This window comes from Periophthalmus magnuspinnatus, chromosome 1 (genome assembly GCF_009829125.3).
Source record: "Periophthalmus magnuspinnatus isolate fPerMag1 chromosome 1, fPerMag1.2.pri, whole genome shotgun sequence".
Classification (NCBI taxonomy): Eukaryota; Metazoa; Chordata; class Actinopteri; order Gobiiformes; family Gobiidae; genus Periophthalmus; species Periophthalmus magnuspinnatus.
Genome location: NC_047126.1, coordinates 16,493,416 through 16,517,999, shown reverse-complemented (window position 1 = coordinate 16,517,999; position 24,584 = coordinate 16,493,416). Strand labels below are relative to the sequence as shown.

General features: G+C 38.8%; 3 protein-coding genes across 7 annotated transcripts in view; 1 reads left to right on the top strand and 2 right to left on the bottom strand.

Moving 5' to 3' along the window:
* The window catches only part of kcnq5b (potassium voltage-gated channel, KQT-like subfamily, member 5b), a 145,847-nt gene extending 141,512 nt beyond the window's left edge, over positions 1-4,335 (bottom strand). The window contains exon 1 of one of the 4 annotated variants that reach the window (XM_055224923.1): positions 3,834-4,335. In XM_055224923.1, the coding sequence (XP_055080898.1) occupies positions 3,834-4,171 (338 nt within the window). In that variant the 5' untranslated portion in view covers positions 4,172-4,335. The remainder of the gene's footprint in view (positions 1-3,833) is intronic. The other 3 variants (XM_055224935.1, XM_055224926.1, XM_055224931.1) reach the window with 3 other exon arrangements.
* The window catches only part of LOC117371522 (ras and Rab interactor 2-like), a 268,922-nt gene that overhangs the window by 186,037 nt on the left and 58,301 nt on the right, over positions 1-24,584 (top strand). The gene's annotated exons all lie outside the window — the stretch shown is intronic.
* rims1b (regulating synaptic membrane exocytosis 1b) overlaps positions 11,020-24,584 on the bottom strand; it is a 68,781-nt gene continuing 55,216 nt past the window's right edge. Inside the window, exons 24-31 of one of the 2 annotated variants that reach the window (XM_055224903.1) lie at positions 23,306-23,460; positions 22,534-22,686; positions 19,761-19,972; positions 16,556-16,703; positions 14,721-14,833; positions 14,537-14,638; positions 13,857-13,996; positions 11,020-13,235 (exon numbers count right to left, since the gene is read on the bottom strand). In XM_055224903.1, coding sequence (XP_055080878.1) covers positions 13,017-13,235; positions 13,857-13,996; positions 14,537-14,638; positions 14,721-14,833; positions 16,556-16,703; positions 19,761-19,972; positions 22,534-22,686; positions 23,306-23,460 — 1,242 coding nt within the window. In that variant the 3' untranslated portion in view covers positions 11,020-13,016. The remainder of the gene's footprint in view (positions 13,236-13,856; positions 13,997-14,536; positions 14,639-14,720; positions 14,834-16,555; positions 16,704-19,760; positions 19,973-22,533; positions 22,687-23,305; positions 23,461-24,584) is intronic. The other variant, XM_055224912.1, reaches the window with a different exon arrangement.

The window sequence follows — 24,584 nt, the reverse complement described above, 5'->3', positions numbered from 1 at the left end:
AACATGACTTAAATATTGATTTTTTTTTCCCAATGATGACAGGTGGTTTTATTTAGAAAGGATGTCACTAATCTAACGTGAGCTCTTAAAATGACATTGTGGACGAAGAGAAGTAAAATTTTGATTTGAAAAGCAAATGAGAAATCTCCAAAACATGCATTCCAAAAGGTTGAATTTCAGATGTCAGAGATGTCAGGAGTTGCCATATGTATCACTATTAATGCAAAATAAGTTATCATAAACAGAAACAAGAAAAAACATTGTAAAAATACACATTTGATTGTAATGGAAAAATATATTGCATTGTATTGTATGATACTAAACATGCATATCTTAACATTTTAAATTATAATGACTAGGCCTGTCAAAAATAATTACTGTATTGACTTATCATTCAGTAAATGAAGGATGCAACAACCATTTTTGGGGGCAAAATTTATTGTGGGTATTTTTACCTTTTAATAGTGGAAATCTTTTCTGTCATTTTTCTGTACTACGATAAGATTTGAGCTGTAAAAGGTTGAATAACTCATTGTAGATACAAACTAAGTACTAAAATGTTTCATTCTGCTATTTATTTATTGCAGCTCTTTTTTTTTTTTTTTTACAATTTTGTACATCCTGCTTTAGGGTTATTGTGTCAGGGTCATAATTTAGTTTAAATATTATCGTTTATCATCTATATCTTATCAGACTTCTAATAACCATTGTATGCAATATTTAAGCTTCAAGATGTAAAATACAGCTGTGTTTGCCAGTATCCCATATCTGAGTCTTAATCTGCTTGTTTTCTCAAGATGAATTATGAACAAACATAGTTGTGTCTGATATTTCTGCTGAAAATTGTACCTATTACAAACCTTTTCTATTGCAGTCTGGCCTCTCAGGTAGACAGAGAACACTATTCATCACTTACTATAGGGATTGGCTGCACAAACTTTCTAAAATATAATGAGACTCCATTGGTTTGTTCGTGAGTTTTGTCGTAAGGGTTAGGGCTTTATTTCATCCACACTAACTGCAACTGTGAGGCTGTCAATGCTAAATATGCGCACTCAGCAGAACAACTCTAACTTTGAAAGCCAGTGACCGTCACCACATTCGTCACACAGGGATAAGCAAAGGGTTCACACAGTTCACAACACTATAACTATTATTTGCACAGAAGAATGCAAGAAAGTTATAGTAAAAATCTACTTCTGCTAAGCTTGAGACACTGCATTAGAGGCAAAAACATGGAAAGTGAAATAACACTATGATTGTTTTATATATTATATATATCACTTTGTATGGGATACCTGAACCTCAATCAAGACGTTTACAGGCATATTTTGAAAGGATTGCTGAAATAGTCATCGGGATATCACAAAAATATCAAGGTATTTAATTTTGGCCAATATCTCCCAACCCAACGTGAGAATGTTTATTGTAAGACATAAAAAGTAAGAAAATAAAACTGACAAGAGTGACAAGTCCTCCTCTTTTTAGTTGATAAGGTTGTGGGTTTAAATCCTGAAGTAGTCTGCCTTACAAACATGTTATCGTTACTAGATTATATGTACAAATATGTTTCACTGTTTCAAATCGTAGTTGAACTCTATATCAGTTAATTACATTATATAACAATTATTGCAACTTTATATAACTATTTGACCGCGCCCAGGCCAATATAAAAATAATGGGAGACAATAAAACATTTTTCCCATTATAAACATCTAAAATTAGACCTTAGGATAAGATATAATGACTTCAATATTGTCAGAAGTATTTTGAAGGTGCTACAATTCATCAAACTGAAAATTTTCTCACAGAGACACTGCTTGTCTTCTCATTGTCTGTGCAGCTCATATACTTTGTTAAACAAATCAGAGTGTTTCTGCTTGAGATAAGTGGGTGAGATAATGAGCAAGTGACATGAATAATTGTTAAGGTTGAGGTTAAGGTCAAATCTGAAATGAACTACTTGTTGGCAAAAATATCCTGCTTTGCCCTGACTCTAAACATTACACTCTAATGATAAATGCTTTTTTCTTGTTTTGATTTGATCCATGCATGTATGGGAGTTAGGTGAGTGAAAGCTGGATACAGGGGTTGTTTGTCACAACATTTTTAGCTGCACTGGAATGTTCCACAGTATGGCATTAAACTCATGTATATCTATAAAAACAGGCAGGTGATGCCACCATGGTGCCCACTCACAGTAAGAAAGCATGTTTCTCAGGCTATTTTAAGCAATAAAAGCACCTGTCATTGAATACCATACTCTGGAACATTCCAGGCAAAGCAATGACATCTCCATGGAGACAGCCTGTGAAGTTATGTACTGAATCTTTAAATCAAATTATGTACAGACAGTTATTTTCCTCTGTCTTGCAGTGCCTGCCTCAATATGTGAAATAATTTACATTTTGATTTGGCACAGGTTATTGGATGCCCTCACTGACTCTGACTTTGCACTGGCAGTAGTATTTGACCCTTGTGAGTGGAGGCTAAATTGCTATATTTTTTAAATCAAATGCATACACAAATACAACACTTATATGTCAGACAGAACAAAAAGACCTCATCTGCAGAGGCTAGCATTGACCTTTTGTAACTAAAATGTTGTACAGGCACTTAATAGATGCTCATTGAAATACACAGCGTTCTGACAATAGGCCCGCCCACATACTACCAGCCCTGGCTCTCTCTGTCACCATGTGTCCCCACTTCCTTCCTCTGTCAGACAGTTGTGAGGCTGGCACAACAGATGCACACGGCGGGATATGAAATGTAAGAACTGCGAGAAGCCATAAAAAGGTCCACTGTGCAACTTTTCTGGTAGGGGGTCAGTCAGTTACTTTGCAGGGCAACTATTACTGCCAAATTTCCATGGAGATGTTATTGCTTTGCGTGAAATCTTTTCAGTATGGCATTAAAATAATCTATCTTGTATCTATTCGATTATCAGTGTTTTATTGTTCAGGAAACATGCATTCTGACTGTGAGTGGGGTCACCTCTCCACAGAGCTGACCTGTAACTTGGGGGAAGCCATAACAAGAGGTCTTATGACCTTTAGGAGATTCAGTAATCCAATATGAAAGTACATATAACGGTAGTAATGCTAGCAGTAGTAACATATTTTATGAAAATTAAAAAGCTTGTTAACTTGCACTTGTTCATTTCTTGCTTTTATGCCTACAGCAGAACTTACCTTTATTTAAGACCTATGATGAGTTCACTAATACTTAGGGGCACATTAGTGTTATGCTTTTTAAAAACAGATAAAAATGGTGCTTTATTTTCTGTTACACTGTAATGTAATGTCCTAAACTGCACAATCTAATACCACAAAAAGGAGATTACTTCATAAAATTCAGTTTCATTTGTGCAGTAACCCCTTTATAGCACAAAAGCACAATACGTTTCATGTTGCAGCTTAAAATGGTGTTGTGGCTACAAATTTGTGACAACAGAGTAACTGATCAGACTGAGCCATATGCCAAATTGACCAAGTTCACTCCATAAACATCAATGTTACAACCTAACACAAGAAATCACAAATGCAGAGCCATGATTTGCAGGCTACTTCAACACAAACTCCAAATCCACTGACTCAAATAAAATCATACTTCGCCTGTCAACAGAAAGAAGGTAGCCTGACAATGTTGGCCGTTGACTCTGCACTAGCACGTGTGTTAGGGTTGATTTCCGTTATTTCGTTACCATTAAGTTAGAGCTGTGGAAATGCCTTGCTCAGAAAACTCCGCATCAACAGGTGTTCAGCAAGTTTACCGCACTCAGACACAACACAGAAACGCCGGTAGAAACATGCAAATCAAGAGTAACTTACACAAAGGCATGGTATATGAAGGCCCAGGCTCGTGGTCGCTCCAGCACGTTGTACAGATAGTTTTGGAGGCGGCGGTATCGGACGTTCCTGCGGCCGCTCTGTGCGCTGTAGATGAGCGGTTTGCCCAAGAGACTCAGCCGCGCTCCTTGCTTCCCTCTCAGGCTGTCGGACCCCGTTCCACCTGCAGCCGAGGAGCCAGAGGAGGCGGAAAGCAACCCGTCTCCCGCGCTGTTCATCATCGTCACCCTCCGCCCCGACTCCACATCTTTACCCGGCGAAGTCCTCATCCAGAGCCCAGAACAGCTGCCGCCTTCATCTCCGCCGTGGTTCCGAGGCATGGCATCTCCACCACCGCAGGCTTTACCAAGAGAGTGTGTGTGCGCGTCCTCCTTTCACATGCTATAAAGTAGAAGCACGTGTGTTAATAGCTCTAAAAACACATATCCAGTCACAGCGGTGCGCAGACCGGGGTTGGAAAGCGAATACAGTGCCAGCGTCCGCCTCCTTCCTCTCTGAGCGCGCGAGCCTCACTTCTACAAACCTGTTACCATCTCTGTACAGGCGTAACGGGTCAGAGCCAACTAGGAAGTAGGTCTATTCAAGCCTACATTTAATAGCCTAATAACTTTTAAAAACGTCCAGCTTTTAGCCTAACGATACCCTAATATTTTCATTATGTTACAGGTCATATGTATTAGCAACTTTTCTGGTAGGGGCTTGTCTCCATGGAGATATGATCCCTTTGCCCGATATCTACAGTATGGCATTAAATTTATCTATCTTTCATATATTCACTTATTGCTCAAAAATATCCTATAAAATGCATTCTTACTCCTATTCTATTCTCCTCTCCACAGCTCGGACCAGTAACTTGTCCTGTTGAAGTAATTTGCTCACTGGAAATAAGATTAATGGCATATTATTGATCATTCTAAGCAAAGTAATAAAAGCATCTCCATGGAAACAAGCAGGTGGTAGACCCTTCATTGGATTTAGTGACCCTTCGGCGCTTTTACTTAACCCCGTGACCCCCAGCGAATAAACGCGTCCATTTGCAAAAGTAGCCTAATGTTTTTGTTTTACAGACACTTATCCTCTATTATTACGCATTATAACCTGGCACCAGCTTCCATTTTACAAGCAAAACACCCGGAGACAAAGTTGCTTCTTCTCACATGCAAATTAGCAACCGCCCCTGCCTTTTCAGTTGAGCTAATTCAATTTCCTCCTATAACGTTCCCAAATTACACCACGTTTTCCTTAAATAGAAAAGACATATCGGGTAACATGGATTCGGGTGATTTTTCCATTTGCGCTCCTGGAAAAGTAACCACCGACTCCACCGAGCAGCTGCAGAAAATATTACTTTAAATATTCTTTAAATGTGTCTGTGTGAGCTAGCTTGAATTAGCCGATAAACGAGCTCTCGCCGCGTGCTTTTACAAACCACGTGACGTCATCATCAGTGATTTCAATGTGTTTTTATTTACAACGTCAACTTACAAATATCCCGTTTTAATACGTTTTCTGTGCAAAAATTACCATGTGAAATAGGCTCATGGGTCTTATGTCTTCACGAGGAACAATCATGTTTCCAATGTTAATTAGTGACAAGCAAAATCGTCTAAAATGAAAAAGGAAAATAATGTGTGTATGTACTTGCAGCGAGGTGCGTCAGCCAAAGCACGTTCAACAGTCTCCAAACAAAACTATGCCATCTACTGGTAACTGTGGCGCACAACAGCTGCAAATGAGCTGCTCAGATTAAGATACTTTTGTTGTTACTTTAAGAGATAGCAGAATATTTTAGCTTTGTATCTTTTAAAGAAATCTGGTATAAAATTATAATTGACTGATAAATGTTGAATTCAAACTGGAGCATTTGGTTTGAGACCTTGTATGTGGATATGTTATTGCTTTGCCTGTAATGTTTTACTATCTTCTGTCTACTATCTGGAGTCATGATGGTGGCATCTCCAGACCTAGTTACAGGTCAGATCTGTGGAGAGGCAAGCACGCTCACATAATTCTTGATTTCAGGTCTTTTGAAGCTATAAAAACACATGTAGCCTAATTGAATAGACAGAAGCATATAAATTTGAGCCATACATTGGGACATTGTGGGACATAGAGCAGGAATAGTTCTACGGAGACAAGCAGGTGGCAGATCCTCCACCAGTACCTTTAAGATCTAACAATAGGCTTTTAAACAGAATGGCTGAAAAACTGGAAGCGTATAACATCTCCAAAGATACATTGGGTGGTCATGTATTGTTTGGGCATTAGTAGGTCTAATGGCAGACAGAGAAAAACAAGTCATTTACTCAAATTAATTTTAGATGTAATTATATTGTGTGATTTATGGTGGATGTCATTAATGTCCTTTCAGCTGCAATATCCCTATTGTTACCAACATCTTTATTGCTGTTAAACTATTATGCAAATAAAGAAACTGTCCTCTAATGTGTACATTTAGAGCCCTGTTTGTTTACTTCATTTATGGCAGTAAATTTTTACAATCCCCTTTAGGCCCTGACTGCATCAGATAGTGCCATATTTATATTCACTTCTAATTCTTATGCAAATTTTTATGCATAGTTTTAAAGAAAAGTCTATTAACAATATCTGAACTATTAGTATAACAGAATATGACTGCATGCGCATTAGAAAAAACATCAAGTCAAGTATTGTAAATAAATCATTTTTATTCTGGACCATTTTAATTGCATATAAACTAGCAAATGTGTTCACCTCTTGTTCACTTGGGTATCTGTATAAAAAGCAGTCTGGTAGAGTCTCATTTCTGAGTAAACATGCCAAGAGGCATCACTGCGGACGTCATTTTCTTTTCCCAAACATTTGTGTTTTGATTTTTTAGCTGAGCTTGTTTGTAAATGTCAAAATATCCAAATAAAATATCATTAAAAACAATCTCATGTTCCCTTTTTACATCAAACTACATTTTGCTGCCAATGTTTGAACTTTGACCCGATTAGATGGATTAATCCATTTCCTGCTTGTTGCATGGAAAGTTTATGATGGCCTATGACTTTTCCTGTATGCCTGTATTTTCTTACAGAGGGGTCACGACTTTTTGGAGCAGTGGGGAGGGGGGTGAGTGGGGGGACGGGTGGCATGGGGGAGGGGGGGGAGCTGGGGGGCGTTGTTGCCGCGGGAGATTGCTTGCAGATGTTGTTTTGGGGGGCCCTCGGTGCTTATTTAACGAGAGGATGTGGAACATAAATCTCCCAAGCCCTCAGCAGCAGGTCACACATGAGGCCGTGCGGCTTCAGCTTCCTCCTCAAAGGGATGTATAGAAATATTGTGTAAAATAGGTCTTATCAATAACATGGCAAAATAAGATTCAACCATGTCATCTGGGCAAAGAGGTTTAAAGTGATTTTTAACTCATATGAAGGAAATTTTAATATTTCATGAAATGAAATGAAATTGTTGTGAGCTATGTGTGTGATTTTTCAGTAAAATGAGTAACAAGCCGATTAATTATGAAACCATAGTTCTAAACTTTAACATCACAAAAGACAGCAAAAAATAAATAAATAAAAACAGCAAAAAAGGTCATATTATGTCAACAGGACTAAGAATTTTAGAGTAATTTTTAACAATACTGTGATGGTTGCATATGAATTCAACTTAAATATGTTCACTAAAATGAGTTACATATTTGCAAGTCCCATTTATATAGAAGTTTGTGTTGAGAAACAGAATCAGAATACGTTTTATTACTATTATCAGTGAACAAAATTCACAAGCTAGAACAAACAAAAATAATATAAACTATGCTAAAATACAAATAAGGGCATGCAGGTTAAAAACAGACTATGATATACAAATGGCCTACAAAATATACAGTATGAGCAGAGAAACAACTGGAATTAACCTACAGGTTTTGCACTGTTTAAAGTGACAGTAACTGCAAGAGCATGCTGACAAATGATGTATGCACAAGAACAAACACAACAAAGAGCAATAGAATGCCATGGCAACCATACATGGCACCAATGTTCCCTCTAATTTTTCACGATTCTGAGCAAACACACAAACTCCCTGAGCGTTCCCATGGACCACTGTGAGCAACATCAGACCTGCGCACTGTGGTCATGCTGCATCACATCCATCCAAGTTAAATGGTTTATTAAAATAATCAAATTACCGCATTTACATTTCTGTTATAAGACTTTTAATTAAGTGCTTTAGCCACTTATACAATGAAAATGTCAAAAATTTTGCTCATGACCTGTGTAGTATGTTAATGCTATTGGAAGTATAAATATTTCATTTTAACTATGGCAAAACATGAGCTTCCAGCCAAACCAAGCCAACTGTAAACTCCAATGTTGAAAACACACGTAACATTTTTATGACAAAGCTCTGACTTGTATTATGAGTATAAGCCATTGTGTGAAGCTTTTGCTTGATTTTTACAACTCATAAACTAGTGACAGTATTCAATGACCAATACACACTGAGAGGAATCTGTATCTGCACACCCAGCTGCTCTATTACTGTACATTTATAAATCATATCAAAACACAATATATAATGCGTATTTGTATATAAAATATATTCAAAACAAGAGGTATGGGTCAAAATAAATATATATTTACAAACCACACACGGCAAACAGTGAACAAACACACACACACTTAAAAATGTAAACAAATACACAGTGGAAATTAAAAATACACTGTACATGTGACAGTGTGACAGTCATTCTGTGAGAGAGGTTGGAGGATCGAGTCCCGCTCGGACCAACTTCAGGGGGGGGGGGGCAGATTGGCACTAGCTAATGCTAATGATTACACATAATACACATTTGACCCATAATAAAGTCAATAGCAGAATAAACCACACTTACCGATCAGGAACAGCATCCAGTCCATCAAATCAGTTCCTCTGCTCCTCAGTCCACCATGAGATCTTCACTCGGTTCCACGAACCGCTCCGGGTCCGAGATGCCTCTAGTTTAACTTGTACAAACATCCACAGTGTCCTCGGTCGCGTGTTTCCTTTGTTTTGTCCGTTTCGTCATGTTTAAAACGCAAAACTGCTGCAAAACAGTGCGTAACAGTGCGACCAAGGGCGGGCCGTCGGAATGTTAAGGGGTTAAACACTTAGCATCATTAGCATCATTAGCATCATTAGCATCATTAGCATCATTAGCGAGTTTTCACTCCACATCTGCCACATCGGCTAAACCTCTGGTAGCGGGACATGAGGAGCCTGTTAATGACGTTGATAAGCTGCGCAAATACGTATGTGAATCACATAATTGGCTGGAGCAGCTCGTCCCCGGTCACACTCACTGACTCACATTGAAAAATAGCGCAGAATAAATTGTTGTGTGTTTATTTTATTTTCAATTCCGGTTCGATTTTTTTGTGCGCAGCACAGATTTTCTGAGCGCGGAGACCGTGTCAGCAGTGCGCAATTGCGCACGCGCGCAGTTTAGAGGGAACAGTGCATGGCGCCATCTTGGATCGTAAGAAGGACATTCTGTAAAAACACCAAATTTAAGTTATAAGGCTGAGGATTCACTTGTGATTTTTTTTATTTTATGTAAAAAGCAGGAAAGAAGGTGATATCATGATAACTTTTGATATTGCAATTTTACGTGCAGCATAATTACAATAAGTTATTTTCTGTTTAGATATTTTTAAAACTACTTCTTGTTGTATATTTGCTGAACACAACGGTTACTGTAGGCCGCAACCCACACCAAAACAAGAACAAAACAACAGCAGTCTCCAAACTGACCAGTAACTGATGAATGGAACCATCTCCTAAACTTGTCGGCATCTATCCCAGCCAAACTGCTGGAGGAGGGTACAAGACCTGCAACTGAGTCCCTTGTGAGATGTGCTTTGGTCACAGTAGCCCTCCACATCCTTCCTCTGTTGGCCTCAGTAGAAGCCTTACTGTAGTGTCCTTGTCACCCAAAAATTTCCTGTGCCCACAGCTCCATGGCAGACAGTGAGAGCAGCCTCTCATAGTGAGCTACAATCAGATTGTAGTGGAGCTACAATCTGCCATCTCACCTCCCCTGTTCTTACGTCTTTCCTCCTTCTTTGTAAAACCCCACCACATACGTGTAAGTCCTCTCACATCGACTAAAGTCCCGTAGTAGCTCTGGAGAGGGCAGCAATGTCAGTTCAACTGGGCCATTGTTGATTTGCAATACATGTGAGTACCAGGCTGAGCTCACTGTCCAGTTCCTGTTGATGGACTCACTCGGCTGTATCCACGTCTACTAGTCCATGATAGGCTGTTTCATCCAAACCAACAGTAGCACACTTAACTGCCCAATGTAGCTCCATGTTTTCCTGGGACTCCTTCTTTGTACAGTAACGTCACTCGAGAGGCAGGGTGAGAGAGGGAATCTGCCTTACCGTGGCATGCTCCTGGTGTGTGTACCACTATGAAGTCATAGGCCTGTATTGGTATATGCATTGGTATTGCTACATGGTTGACAACTGAACTAAAATCTAAATTCAAGATCAGGAACCTTCAGTGTACATATTAATGCTGTGGATCTGAACATCAAGCTCACACGGGAACAAATTGGCCTTCTTAGATTGTGCAGTAACTATAGGAGGACCAGCGAGTCTTCAGGAAAACACTGACCAATACCTACTTTAGATTCACACCCACATCCACTGCAGCACAAACTGAGTTATTTGAACACTACGACTCAGGCACAGTTCACACTTAGTGTAGTTGAGTAGACCTAGCCAACAAACAGAAACTGTAAACAAATGGATCTGTTAGTTTCAGTGTAGTTAGCTCCTCCCTTCAGACAGATATAAGGCAGTGTCCTCCAGCAAACTGACCAGAACTGAAGAAGTGGCTTGGATAAGCAGCAAATCGTGTGGACTCAAAAAACTTTTTTGTCCAGTTGACAGAATAAAATTTTCCTTTTACTTCTATTTATCTAGGGCAATTTAAGGAAAACCAAACTAAAATCATATTAATGAACCAATGTGTGAATGCATCAACATACAGTAGTTTATGAGCATTTATGAGCTGTTCTTATCCAGCAGATACTGAAGCATTAACAACAGCAATAACAAATCAGCAAAGCACCTTCTTCCACACATTCTTTTTATTTGTAAATAATAAAAATGAACTTTTTTTTAAATATAAAACATACACATCATTTGAGCCACATCATCTATACAAACAAGAAATGTTGCAGTGAATGCTTGAGTATTTTCTAATTTTCTTTTCTGATTCCATGTAACTCAAAAGTTGTAAACAATCAGCATTTTTCCTGCTAATACTGACAGAGAAAAATAAGATAAAAAAATCAAATTAAATAAGACAACCTGCTTCACTGAGAAAAGAAAACCCCATATTAGTTGAAACATGGGCAGAGGATGGGGTTGGATGGACATATGAAAGAGCACAGAGAAAGTGTGTAGTTGTATAGTGGGTTGTGCGTCCACTGATGGTCCCTAAACAGATGCTGCTCAGTTGAAGACTTGGCCCCGTTGTATATAGCACAAACCAGTGAAGGCTATACTGAATATTTACATGTGTGACTCTGTGCATCATATTCTCTATATAGAACTAAACAGTCCACATATTAGAATATCCTTATGTTGAAACATAATTCATATTTCCTCTGATTTGTACATGTATCGATACACGTGAGCCCCTCGGAGGTATAGTTTATTGTGTACTACAGTGAGAGAGGGGCGAGGACAGGACAGGTAGAAATCTTTGCTCCAGAAAAGACATCAAGAGTAAGTTTTGGGACACACATTCTGGACTGAGGGACGCGTGGAGACTGCTGTCGATGTGTCGTAGTTGTAATGGCTTCTTGGTTTTTACCTCTTTAATATTCAAGTACGAGCAAACTGTACAACTGCATGCAACAGACAAGCGGCCCTACAGTATGAGAAACTAACACGAATCTACGTCTTTTTTCGGTTTTACAAAAATGTGCATGCAGCTTGGAACTGGTTCCAAAGTCATGCTGGCTCCGCCCCTTCGCACAATGAGCGGGGTCTATGGGCCAAACAGAGGATGGGCATTGGTGTGTGCGTCCCGACAGATCAGTCTGATTGGTTACTTTCACATTCACAGAGATGCACAAGGAAACTGAGCAATTCATCTGTTTTTCTAGACCGGTGACGGGATCATTGCTTTATTTTTTAACTACATATTTATTTTTTCTTCAAAAAGTTAAACTTCTCGTACAAAATCAAGCTCTTGTGCTTGTGAGTTAAAATCTCAAAATAATGTAACGCAAGTCTGGATAAAACGTGCTGGGGTGAGGGCACATAAAAAGTATATCTCCTATGCATTTTATTTTTTTATATTTTTACAGCGACATTGTACCCTTGTGATATTTCAAAGTGACATAGACTTTATTTATTGGTCAACCTCCTGAGAGGCCTAATATACATCTATACAAAGACGACTGGCCTTGTTGACCAGTGGTGGAACAAGGAAAACAACGCAGCACACTAACTCACTGTAAAAATGGTGTCTTCATCACCAGGCCCCCCTAGTGTTACACCCCTGCATAACACTTGCAGACACTTAATAGTTTTTTATCCTTTGTGTTTCGATTTTTTCTCTCCATGCACACATCAGACTGACAACATATCATGAGCACTGCAAAAACATCATGTGCAAGTTTAAAGAAAAGCTAAAAGTTTAAATAAAATAAACATCAAACGTTCAAACAGATTGGCTTTCGGGTAGCCATGGTAAACATAGGGAGAGAGGGACCAGTGATGGGACTAAGGTCTAGGCACCGAAAGAAGGCCCTGTGCTTCCAGACTTGAGTTCCTGGCAGGCTTGGGTTTTCTGCAGTAATTGTAATAGTAGTACTAGGAGGAGGAGAGCGCCCCTTGTGGTTGAAGAGGCTGACGTCCTCTATCTCAAAGTCCATACATTCTGACGCTTACATACAATACGTTGCTATTGTTGATTCTTTTTGATACGCCAATAAATTATTCTCTAGTTGCTTACGGACTCAAAGTTGCGTTTTTGTTTTTTTTTCCCCCCCTCAAATGGACATGAAACACTGAAACGTCCCCAAGCACAGACAAACTAAAGAAGTGATTGTCAGATCTTAACAAAGCTTTCTCTATAATACGACTGGTTCTGATTGTTGTCTATGGGAGTTGGTGTAAGGACTTGGTTGGTCCACTAGGTGCGGACCCCGGGGGGCCCTGAGGAGCTGTCCAGTGATGACTGAGAGGCCCTCCGCGTCAGAGAGGCCAGTGTGGGGTCCACCAGGGAGGAGGGGGGGAATAGCTTGTACCAGCCGATTACTGTGCTTGATAAGTCCAGTTCATCCAGTAAGACTTGTGCAACTCCCATGAAGCTCTTGTGGTCCATGCGGCCATAGTCTCCCCAAACAATCACCTACAGTAAAAGAAAAATATTAGATCAAATAAAATAAATACAAATTTAAAATGATCATTATCAGTTGTAGATTTATCACACCACTGTAGTTGAGTACTTACATTGAAATAACAGCACTGTTACTTGATACTTGTAGCTTTACTATGCATTGTTTTTCTTTGTTTTAATGGTGCACTATGTGATTTTTCTAGTGGAGGATCCACTACATGCTTGTCTCCACAGAGATGTTGCTTCATTCGAAACATTCCACAGTTAGGCATTAAACATATCTATCTTGCATTTATTCAGTTTCCAGGCAATTCAACATCTCCACATAGACAAGCAGGTAGAGAACCCAACACCAGAAATGTTAGTGATCTATAAATAAACAAAATATAAATTAGTTTTAAAACATGTATTTTGACTTTATTATTTTTTGTTGTGGAAAATCTCGAATCTGCACATGATATTATACATCATATTGTAAAATTATATGTATAGTATATTTTCGACACCAACCACAATGTAGTACATTTTTGGTAAACCTATAGGAATCTCTTTCTGATGTTTTTGTGAAACATTTTGTATTATATCACAGTGGCCCTGAACGGTTGGATGGAAAGAAATAATTGTTACTCTCACCTGTAGGACTTTACCCTGTGGGCTCTCGTCGAATAGCAGTGCTTGCTGGTACAGCGGGTCAAGTGTTTTCCGTGCAATCTTGGTTTTCTTTTTGGCTACGTATGCCCCATTATTCAGCAGATAGACCTTGACATAGGGAGCTGTGCGGAGAAACAGAGCAACAAAAGCCATTAGCAGTAGACAAAGGCCTTAATATCCGAAGTTGAATTTCTTACTGGAAACATAGAGAAGCCAGAAGTATTGACCAAGCTTAAGTTTATAGTTTATAGTCGCCATTTTGAGGACTTTTGACAATTTAAGAGAGAGAATATTTTCGTTTGAATTGTTAATTGCTCCGGCTTCACTCAGAAACCCACGTATAGACAAATTTCATGCCCACTAATGATTTAAGGACCATTGCCACAATTCTTGATATCCAAAGTTTAATTTCTGTCTGGAATTACAGATAAGCTTGAAGTATTTACCTATTTTAAATGTCTTCTGTTCTTCTGTTTTCATTCTTAATTACAGTATTTGAGGAATCTTGCCAGTAATCCCTCTCCATAGCTCAATATGCATTTTAAAACTTGTAAAATATCAGCTTTGGAATGTGTCCAATACTGTATCTTGCAACCAGATGATATCCACTAAGCCTATCAACGGTCATAATGTTTTTTCGTGTGTATTCAAATAAGCCTCACCAGGAAGTGACTTGGATCCAGGTTTTTGCACCAGCCCCCGCGCCCTTATCACCTCCACCTCCAGCTGACCCTTCTTCTCCATCATACCAATTTGGATGTCACCTACGAGAGAGAACCCATATAATAAAATAGATATTAAAAAAAAGTAGTATGCTTGACCAAAGTTAGTAAATGTGATATATACCAATAGCAGGAGTGGCCAGTGTTTGTCTGCCCACTAACTGTGCTGGACCCAAACCATCCAGGAAGCCACTCAACTGACTGCTGGCACCCAAGTTCACTCCAGAGAAGATCAGACTGGAAAAGAAATCAGAAATTAGCTTTATGATAAAATACAGCTATACAGATTCAACAAATTCATTAAATACAAAAAATCTAACAAAATAGTCTTTTTATATTTGTGGTCAACAGCATATATTTATTCTAGCAATGTTTTGTAATTTACATGTTCATTTTGAAACCGTACGGTATTCCCAGTAACTTCGCTGTATATACAATCGCCAACCAGCTCAGTGTCATTATTTTTTATAACGAGAAAAATGCCAAAATGGGTCACCTTAAATCTAGTCCCATTTCCGCATATCAACTGGACCCACTTGTTTAGACTAGGCATGGGACGAAATTTGGTGTTATGACTGTCATAGCCAAAATAATTGCGGTTAACGATTATATCACGATAATTATTCAAGTTGCTGGCAATGTTCTGGATATGAATCATTATAATATTAATATTATGAACAGGTTCCATATTTAAACAAATGTTATAGTAGTGTACTTTGAAGTGAAAACAACAGTGATCTAGAAGACATCATCACAGAGATCAGTCTTATATGAAAAGTAAACATAATACACCATAGATTTGAAAGTTCAAAATTGTCAAAATGCAAAACATATGCCGAGACTAAAAACTACTTCCATCTTTTTTAACCGACAAACTTCTGCTATGCTTCCCCACTAGATTTGAACCCCTTGTGTTGAGTGTTATCATGGCTGCACCTGTTCGGGATGGTAAATCTGAGCTTACAGTGGTGCAGTATTTTGCCTGTATCTGCTGACTAAAGACTGCTGTGCCTCTCTGTACCCAGTCAGCATGTGGAGAGGGAGACATTTCACTGCGTCTTTGCCAATCATTATTTACAGCAAGAAAATCATCTGTGGAATTACCCAAGTGAGCTAATCCATCTCAGAAAACAACAGACCTTAATTTGATCCTGTCACTTCTGCTGTTTTGTACCAGATTTGCTTCACAGTGTCTCGTTTTTCAGCTATCTGCTAATTAAAATCAGCCGCTTCATACAAGGAGCTACTTGACACATTACATACTGATATAAATATAAACTCTTCTATAGGGGAAGTAACTTTAAAGGAGATTTATAATGCTTTTTTGAGGTATTATACATTTAACTCATGGCAAAGTACAATATTGATCTAAATAATAATAAAATAATACAATCAGGTTTGCTAACTTCCTGTTCAAAACTGCAGAATTTCTGAAGCCTGATTTTCAGTTGCATGTTTTTTATTGTTGAAAAACTGTTACATGACATTTTTGAACCATACATATTTAGCATGGAGAAATGGGCGGTGGGCAGAGATAGGGGATAGATGAGAACAGAAATTTTCTGAGAAATCAAGCCTCAAATGCAGGACAATACAAGATTACTCGAAATGCATTAATTAATCGAAATCCAATTTTGAGTAAACTTTTGGAGTCGGTATAGTCCAGGAAACAACCAATTATTATAAAAATAGTAACAATTATATTAATAGTCGATTAATCACAATTATTCTGATTATTATCTAAGATTGAAGCTCTCATAGCACCATCCTTAGGACAATGCTCCTATAGTTTTCACGCACTAAAATTATAAATGGTAACTACCAGGTCCAGGATGCCATTTGTTAACATGGAATCCCTAACAGCACAGGTGCAAATGAATAACTCGAGGAGCGGTTTCCTTTGAGAGATAGTTACATAAGAGTGTAGTTTGTGTGAAAACAGGAAGTGATGGTACTGACTTCCCCTCAGAGTTACAGCTGTGGATGCTGCCGTTGTTGGACTCGCGGCTGGGCTGTCGACTGGGCATGCTCCGAACCATCTCCACTGCCAAACCTGTCTCTGTGCTCCGCTGGATGGGAGCGCCCTTCTCCTTCTTAGACTTACCCTCTGCAAAGAAGAAGAGAGGGAATAAGGAATTGTGGCTAGCAAAATAATGCAATGATACAATTATTGATGCTAGAAGATAACTGAATATGCAGAAGAAACATTTGAAATAAAAAAAACATTAAACATCCATTGAGAAGGTTCATTTAAAATCAGAATCATTGATTTAATAAAGCCTGCCCTGTAGTAATGGTACAGTAAACTATTTGTCAATAAAAGTGAGGTAAGGATCTCACTCGTTGTATGTCTGGAAATGTAAATATCACAACTGAACTAAAAAGACATCATATACATTATTATTTGTTATGTAATCTGCATAATAGTGGGGATAGCCAGAGTTCTGAGCATCCAAGTGCAATTTATCCATAATCGAGATGTACACAAAAAGCACTGACTTTGAACCCCTAAAACAAAGAACTATAAATACAGATTAATAATTCTATTCACAATGGGTCTCAGGGGTTGGGTACTAAGTACCAGTACTTTAACAATACCTGGGTTTGGTACCAGTACCTGAATGGGTACTTTCTTAGTAAAAAAATGTACTTTTTAATCATTCATTATAGCATTGAATAAACTGCCAGCCCTACTCCAATTTGTCCAATTTGTCTTGTCTTTGTGTTGTCGTACTAATGTTTCCACACACAGTATTGTATTTTTCCCATAAAGTGCAGTCTCTTCTTTCTCTGCTTTGGTCCTAGTCTACAATAAAGACAGAGAATAACAGACTCATCCACCTTTTATGTCCACAACACAAAATAATACCACAGCATTCGCCTTTCATCATGTCTGCTGCTTTAAAAGAAGTCTAAGTGAACTGAAACCACTGAAGCTGTGTGGGTGAAACCAGGAAATGAATGGTTATGCAACACCGTGTATTGTTTAGCGTTGGATTTACAAGCACCGAATCACCACTCCTTTGTCAGAGAAGTGTGGTGACTATTAGAAATATACTTAAGAAAATCACTTCATCAATATGGAAATTTGGAGTGTGGGACTTTAGACTTTGAGCAGGCATAATAAAATGAGATATTGTTGGTAAAGTAAAAAGATACATTGTAAATTGTATTGCATAAGTGTGGTATACATATGATAATGTATAGCAATGTATAACAATGCAGGCTATGTATTATATTAATGTATCTTTATTTCTAAATGAACAGTAAATACAATACAATAGAACATCAACCAATTAAAAACAGCAATACATCATAGTCAAAATGGCTTCACAACAATGTTTAAAGGTGCACTAAGTAACCTTTCAGGTGGAAGGACTGGCACCTGCTTGTCTCCATGGATATGTTCTTGCTTTGCCTAGAATTTTCCATAGTATGACTTTTGACTTATTTATCTTAATGGAGACCAGCAGACAATACCACCAGGCTAAGTTACAGGTCAGATCTGTTGAAAGGTAGATCCACTCTTGTATTTTTAGCAATTAAAGGTATTTATAACAATTAAAAATACCTTTAATTGAATCAGTGCTTGCAAATTTAATGGTAAAGTTACATGGCGTTGTAGCACTATTTGATTCATTGTAAAAGAAATTCTGACTATTTTGTTTTACATAAAAATACCCTTACCTGCCAAAAAAAAAAAAAAAATACAATTAAAAGCTACTTGTTATCAACAAAGCAGCAGACTTGAAAATTTTACAGGGAAAAAATGATTTGCACAGCTGCTGATGGAGCCCAAAATGCCTTCCTTCATCATCAGAAAACAGTAACTTTGAGGCACTGCTCTGTCTGTCAATCAAATGCGTCGACAAAGAAAACTGCACCCACTGCCTACATTAAAGCAACGGAGGAAGCAAGTTACCCTCAATAGTGCATTTTAATAGCAAGCTGGTTCAGGCTATTAACAGTACAATAATTAATGCTTAATTATGCTGAATATTTTAAGGCTTGAAGTGGAGAGAGGCAGATTCCTACCAACTGTGCATGTAAAGGTAGACTACTCAAAAGATATAATTCACCTTTAATGATGATGACTTTCAACTGAATCTAGATACATTAATATCTGTACTATAATACTATATAGCTCATAATATTATGGGGAAATACTTTATTAGGAAGTCTACTCTTTGTGTAAGACCCAAGGATGAAAATGCATTGACATCTGGCATATGAGATCAATGTTCATAGATAAGGTAAAAGCTATATAAAGCATTTGGGTCTCAACTTAATTTGCCATTTCTTACTTATATACACTCACACATTTAAACAGTGTAGGCAAGATTTGTGAACTATGTATCTTCACTAAGTAAAAGCCAAAAGCAAAATCTGTCAACTGGACAAAGACGTTTTGCTGTTCATCCAAGCCGCTTCCTCAGTTCGTGCCAGATTGCTGGTAGACACTGTCTTATCTAACACTAAGTGAAGCTACACTTAGTGTAGCTCAATAGACCTAGTGTACATACAGAAATTGTAAACAATAGCCGTTTCCAGTTTCAGTGTAGTTAGCTCCTCCCTTCAGACAGATATAAGGCAGTGTCCACCAGCAATCTGACCAGAACTGAAGAAGCGGCTTTGATGAACAGCAAAACATCTTCACTCCCACAACTTATTTGTTCAGTTGACAGATTTTACTTTTGGTTCTTACTATGGGTCAGACCTGGACAGCCGAGGGATTACACAGATATCTTCCCTAAGGGCACAACAGCAGAATGCATTTCCCATGTATATGGGTAAAATTTGCCCCAGTACAGATGTATTGTAAAAGCCGCTCTTGAGGTTAAAACAAGTCTGCTGTGTATCATCTGCAAATATAAATCATTTTTATTGTCGCACGTATTAGCGCACGTTAGCATGCTGGTTGTTCCTAGCTTTACGGTGACGGGAAAACTCTGCTCTAGTCTGTAAAAAGACTTATAAACTCATCACAGTGAATAATTAGGAATCTCAGAATACATAGGGTAAATGAGGAATAACTTTGGACCACTGCAAACCATTTAAAATCAGCTAGTTCAGTTTTACGTGTTTTTAAGACAATAAAAATCAGACAAAGTGCCTTTAAATATGGGAATATCTTTGTACTGACACTTAAATTAAAGTTTCAAACCTGGCCCACTGATCTGGGAGGTACTTCGGCTGCGCCGGTTGCCCACGATGGCGACCACTTTGGCGCTGAGGCTGGAGCGTCTCTTCTTGGTTCCTCCGCTGACTGTCCCAAGGGCCGTGTCTGATTGGCTCCCATCCGTGCGGTCCTGGTTGTAGATTTCACTGCTCACACTAGAGCTCTTCATTATACTACGGTCTCCTGAACCACGCATCCTGAACACAGGGATGGTCACAAATAATACTTTAAAATGATTAGATTTCATTAAAAGCTTAGGTTTATACAGTACCTGGTTTAGAGGAAAACGGGATAAGGAATTATGCACGACAATGTTACATTTACAGCAAGAGAATGGGATGAGGGACCAATTCTGTACAACCAAAACTGAAGCATCTCTTGTAGATGTTTTAGTTATTTGACATCTAATGAATAAATTTGATGATTTGGGTTTTATAAATGTTATGATTTTTTGCCCAAAGCTTACCACAATGGAATTGTTATTACTTCACATAGAAAGTTCCACAGTATGGCATTCAACTAATCTAGCTTGCTCAAAAATACCATAAAAAGGGTATTCTATTGACCTTATTCCACCCGCCCACTTTTGCCATAAATGCAACTAAACTGCGCTTTCGTTCTGGTGGCATTTCCAGTTAAGCAAGAATCCCGTTCATTTCAATGGAAAATTTGAGAAAAGTTTTGCCGCTAAAATATGATATAAAGTAGGTTTATTTGTGTAAACATTCTACGCTCAGGCTCACCTACAAGTCAATAATTCTCCGATGCTCTGGAAGGCTTTAAAACAACCCTGCAGTCCCTATAGAACTTATTTTCTGTCAAGATCAGCAGCCCCATGCAAAATAATACAACCCAAATGACAACAGCGTTGTCGGCAACCTCCAGAATAATGTGAATACTGTGAACAGACTAGCTTCTCCACATATCTGACCTGTTGTCTCCATGGAGATTTAATGCTATGCTGTGGAAAGTAATAATAAAGTTACTTAGTGCACCTCTAACTAGATACAGGCAAAAAGAACATATGAAGACATTTATTACTCCACCCTTAATTTATATTTAAATATTCTTGCAAATACAGTTTTTATGTTTTATTAGCACAGATAAAATTCTCTCTTGCTCCAATTACCATTAGCTTTTCATTTTTTTACCCACTGGACTATAGCTGACACTTAAATGTAATGATTTTTTCCTAACATTCACTAAGATTATTTGCTCTAAAACAGTTTAATCCACTTGGACAAAGGAGTTTTGACATTCTGTGCTGCCCCCTTGGCCGGATCAGCCTTCTCATGTCCATGTGCTCAGAGGGGGTAAGAGTGCTACAGGACACCCCAGCCACACTGCCTCTGTCCCCCACAACATCTGCCTCACGTGGGCCCCTCCCCACAGTCACAGTCCAGCATTGAGGAGAAGGCAGAGGGAGGGTGCTCTGAGGCCTCTCTGCTGCCCCCGCTGGTGAGGTGTGGGACAGACGAGGGGAGTGTGGGGAGGAGGGTAATGGTGGGTCAAGCGTTGTAGGGAGATGGGGATCCAAGCAGTCACAGCACAGGATACATGCAAGGAGGGGTCTGAGGCATGCAGGGAGGAATCTATACACAGCACAACATAAAGACAACACGGATACAATGGGGGATTAATATTATGAATGATGTATGTAAAATAAAAAATGTCTACAAGTAATGAACTAAAATCCCAAATCCCAAATTTCTATTTTAATAATAATAATTTAAATAGAATGTTGACCCTTTTTAAATATATGATGTCCCCATTCGACGTCTAAACATTTTATTTTTTGAGTGGTTTTAACAACTAGTGATACACCTACTTCATTTTAATATTCATGATTTTCATTAAATGCTTACATTATTTTACTTCATTGTATTTGTGCAGGAAGCAAGTTGGTAAGTGAGTTAGTTGATGCTCCAATCAGGCTCAAGACAAAGTACCATAATAAAACAAACATTATTAAGAAAAGGCCTGCTCCCCTCATGAGATCAATCTAATCTAAAGTCCCCTCATCCATACAAGTACAAACATGTTTTATTTACTACTTTGTCTCACTTTCATCACTCTAAGAACCAACTTTAAATTGTGCTAAATGCCACTGGCCTGTGCTTTTATAACAGAATTGAGATTGATCTGCGGCGTGGCCCTTCCTCTCTTCCCTCAGCCCAAACCCAATACATTAGCAGGATAATAATCTGCACTACATCCACACCTCGCCCACTGGGAGCGCCTCATTTGTCCCTGTCAGATCAGAGCCACAGGACTGGGAAAAGGCACTGTAGCTGACCTCTGCTTATAAAAGAGTTTAGAGCCAAGATATAATGCCAAAGTCACTATGAAAATTTAGATATGAATACATGCTTGTCTGTTTTTCATGTTGATTCATTGGTGACTCTGATACATTTGAGTAATTGTAGTCAACTCCATGAAGATTTTATTGCTTTATCTGGATTCTGGAATGTTCCACAGAATGGCATTAACGTTACCTATCTATCCCCCCCCATCAGAAAAATTGCATATTGTGCCTTTAAAATAATAAAGTAATTTGATAAAAGCCATCATTTTTGTGTTTTTATTATCAATAGCAAATTAGTCTATGTACTATGTCTGATTGATACTGGCAAGTTCACAAAATCTAGTCTGAAACTTTGAACAAATTAACAAAAGGTTCACATTTTAAAAATTTTAATATTTACTATGTTTGTTCTGATTATTTATTTTTAGTGTTTTTAATTTTAAGTCTTTTTACCTGGTCTCAGTGGCCTCTCCTCCCACTGTGTGCCTTCTGCGTTTTAGCTCCTCTGACAACCTCCTCTTCCCCACGTCCCCGCTCCTCTCCTCCTCCCCATTCATCCCCCATGAGATCCGCCTGTCCCTCTTCTCCTCCTCTAAAGACTTAGATCTAAGTCCAGATCATGTTCAGACCAAGTCCAGACCAAGTCGTTATTTATTATGTTTTAAGATTGGAGGGAGCATGCAGACAGACGCAAACATGTAGCGGTGGGCATGCAGAAACACACAAAACATGCAAATTAATAAAGTGACTGAAATTAAAAGTAAAGATAAAACAGTACACCCAAAATAACCCAAGTAAAAACTTTGAAGGACAGTTTTTATCACACTCATGAATAATTTTCTATAATATTACGGTATTTGGTACATGTATTTATAAAGGCTAATTAAACCAAATTATTACTATGCAAGGAACACATTTGGTGGCAGCTTTAAAAAGAGTCAGAGTTTATTACCACTTCACTGTTAGCATGGTGGTTTTGTTTTTTTGGTTTTGTTTTTTTTTAATATGCAGCCACTGTTTATATAAAAGCCCGATCTAAAATGCAACTAAAAATCATGTAAAACCTAACTATACCTAATACTTTGAATTGCATTTTTAGTTATACATTTTGCAGTACAAAAAGTACAAATTTGTAATTAAGTACATTTTTAACCGTGTAATTGTATTTTCTCTTGACTACTCTTTTAAGTGCACTATTAATAAAGAGTTTAATATCAGTACAAACCTGAACCTCCCGCCTGGATACTCTGATGGGATGGAGCTGGTGCTGCTGAGTCTGGAGATGCTACTGGCTCGAGAGTTCACCGACATGTCGCTCATGTCACTGTCCGAGGAGCGCGCAGACGTGTTGTCACTGCTGCACCTCTGCCCCGCGTAGTTCTGACATGGAAACATTGATTAGCAAAACAAGAGAACTTATTCTCATCATTTCAATGTAAATAAAATCCCATGAGCCAAACACCAGATCCTGGTAGACCAAACTGTCGCCCAAGACTTCAAACCCAGACCAACCTGTGCACTGCCTGGACTGTTTACTAGAAAGCTTATGACACAGTGCCACGCACATGGATCACTGAATACCTGGAGCTGTACAACATCAACAGGACTTTAAGAGCCTTCATCACAAACTCGATGAGGTTGTGGAAAACCACCCTTGACGCCAATGGCAAGCCACTTGCACAAGTGACCATCAAATGTGGCATATACCAAGGACACGCACTGTCCCCAATGCTGAACCACCTCAGCCAAATCATCAACAACACTGGCTATGGATACCGACTCAGGAATGGGGCCAGCATCAGTGTCACCTCAGAGTCACCTGGATGACATCAAGCTGTACACTAAGAATGATAGAGACATTGACTCACTGATCCACAACACCAGGATCTACAGCACAGACATTGGAATGTCATTCAGACAGACATGAGAAGTGTAGCTTGGTGGCGACAAAGGAAGGGAAGGTAGTCCACACAGAAGGGCTGTCAGTCCCAGAAGGAACAACAGCAGACATTGAAGACAGTTACAAGTACCTTGGTATCCCACAAGCAAATGGCAACCTTGAAGAGGAACCAAGGAAAGCAGCCACAGCCAAATACCTCATACAAGTAAGGCATGTCCTAAGGAGTCAGCTCAATGGCAAGCACAAGATCCAGGCAATAAACAGCTACGCCCTGCCAGTAATCAGATACCCAGCAGGAATCATAAGCTGGCCAAAGAGCCAGAGAAGATACAGACCACATTAAAACCATCCCAAATCCAGCACCCTGAGACTGTACGCGAGCCATAAGGAAGGAGGCCGAGGCCTAGTGAGTGTGAGAGCCACTGTCCAGGATGAAACATCCAACATCCATAAGTATATCAAGGACAAGGCCCCAACAGATGACGTGCTCAGTGAATGTCTCTGACAGTGGAGCAAAGAGGAAGAGGTGCTGGAGGAACCATCATGGGAGGACAAGATCCTGCATGGGATGTACCAGCAGAACTTAACTGAAGTGGCTGATATC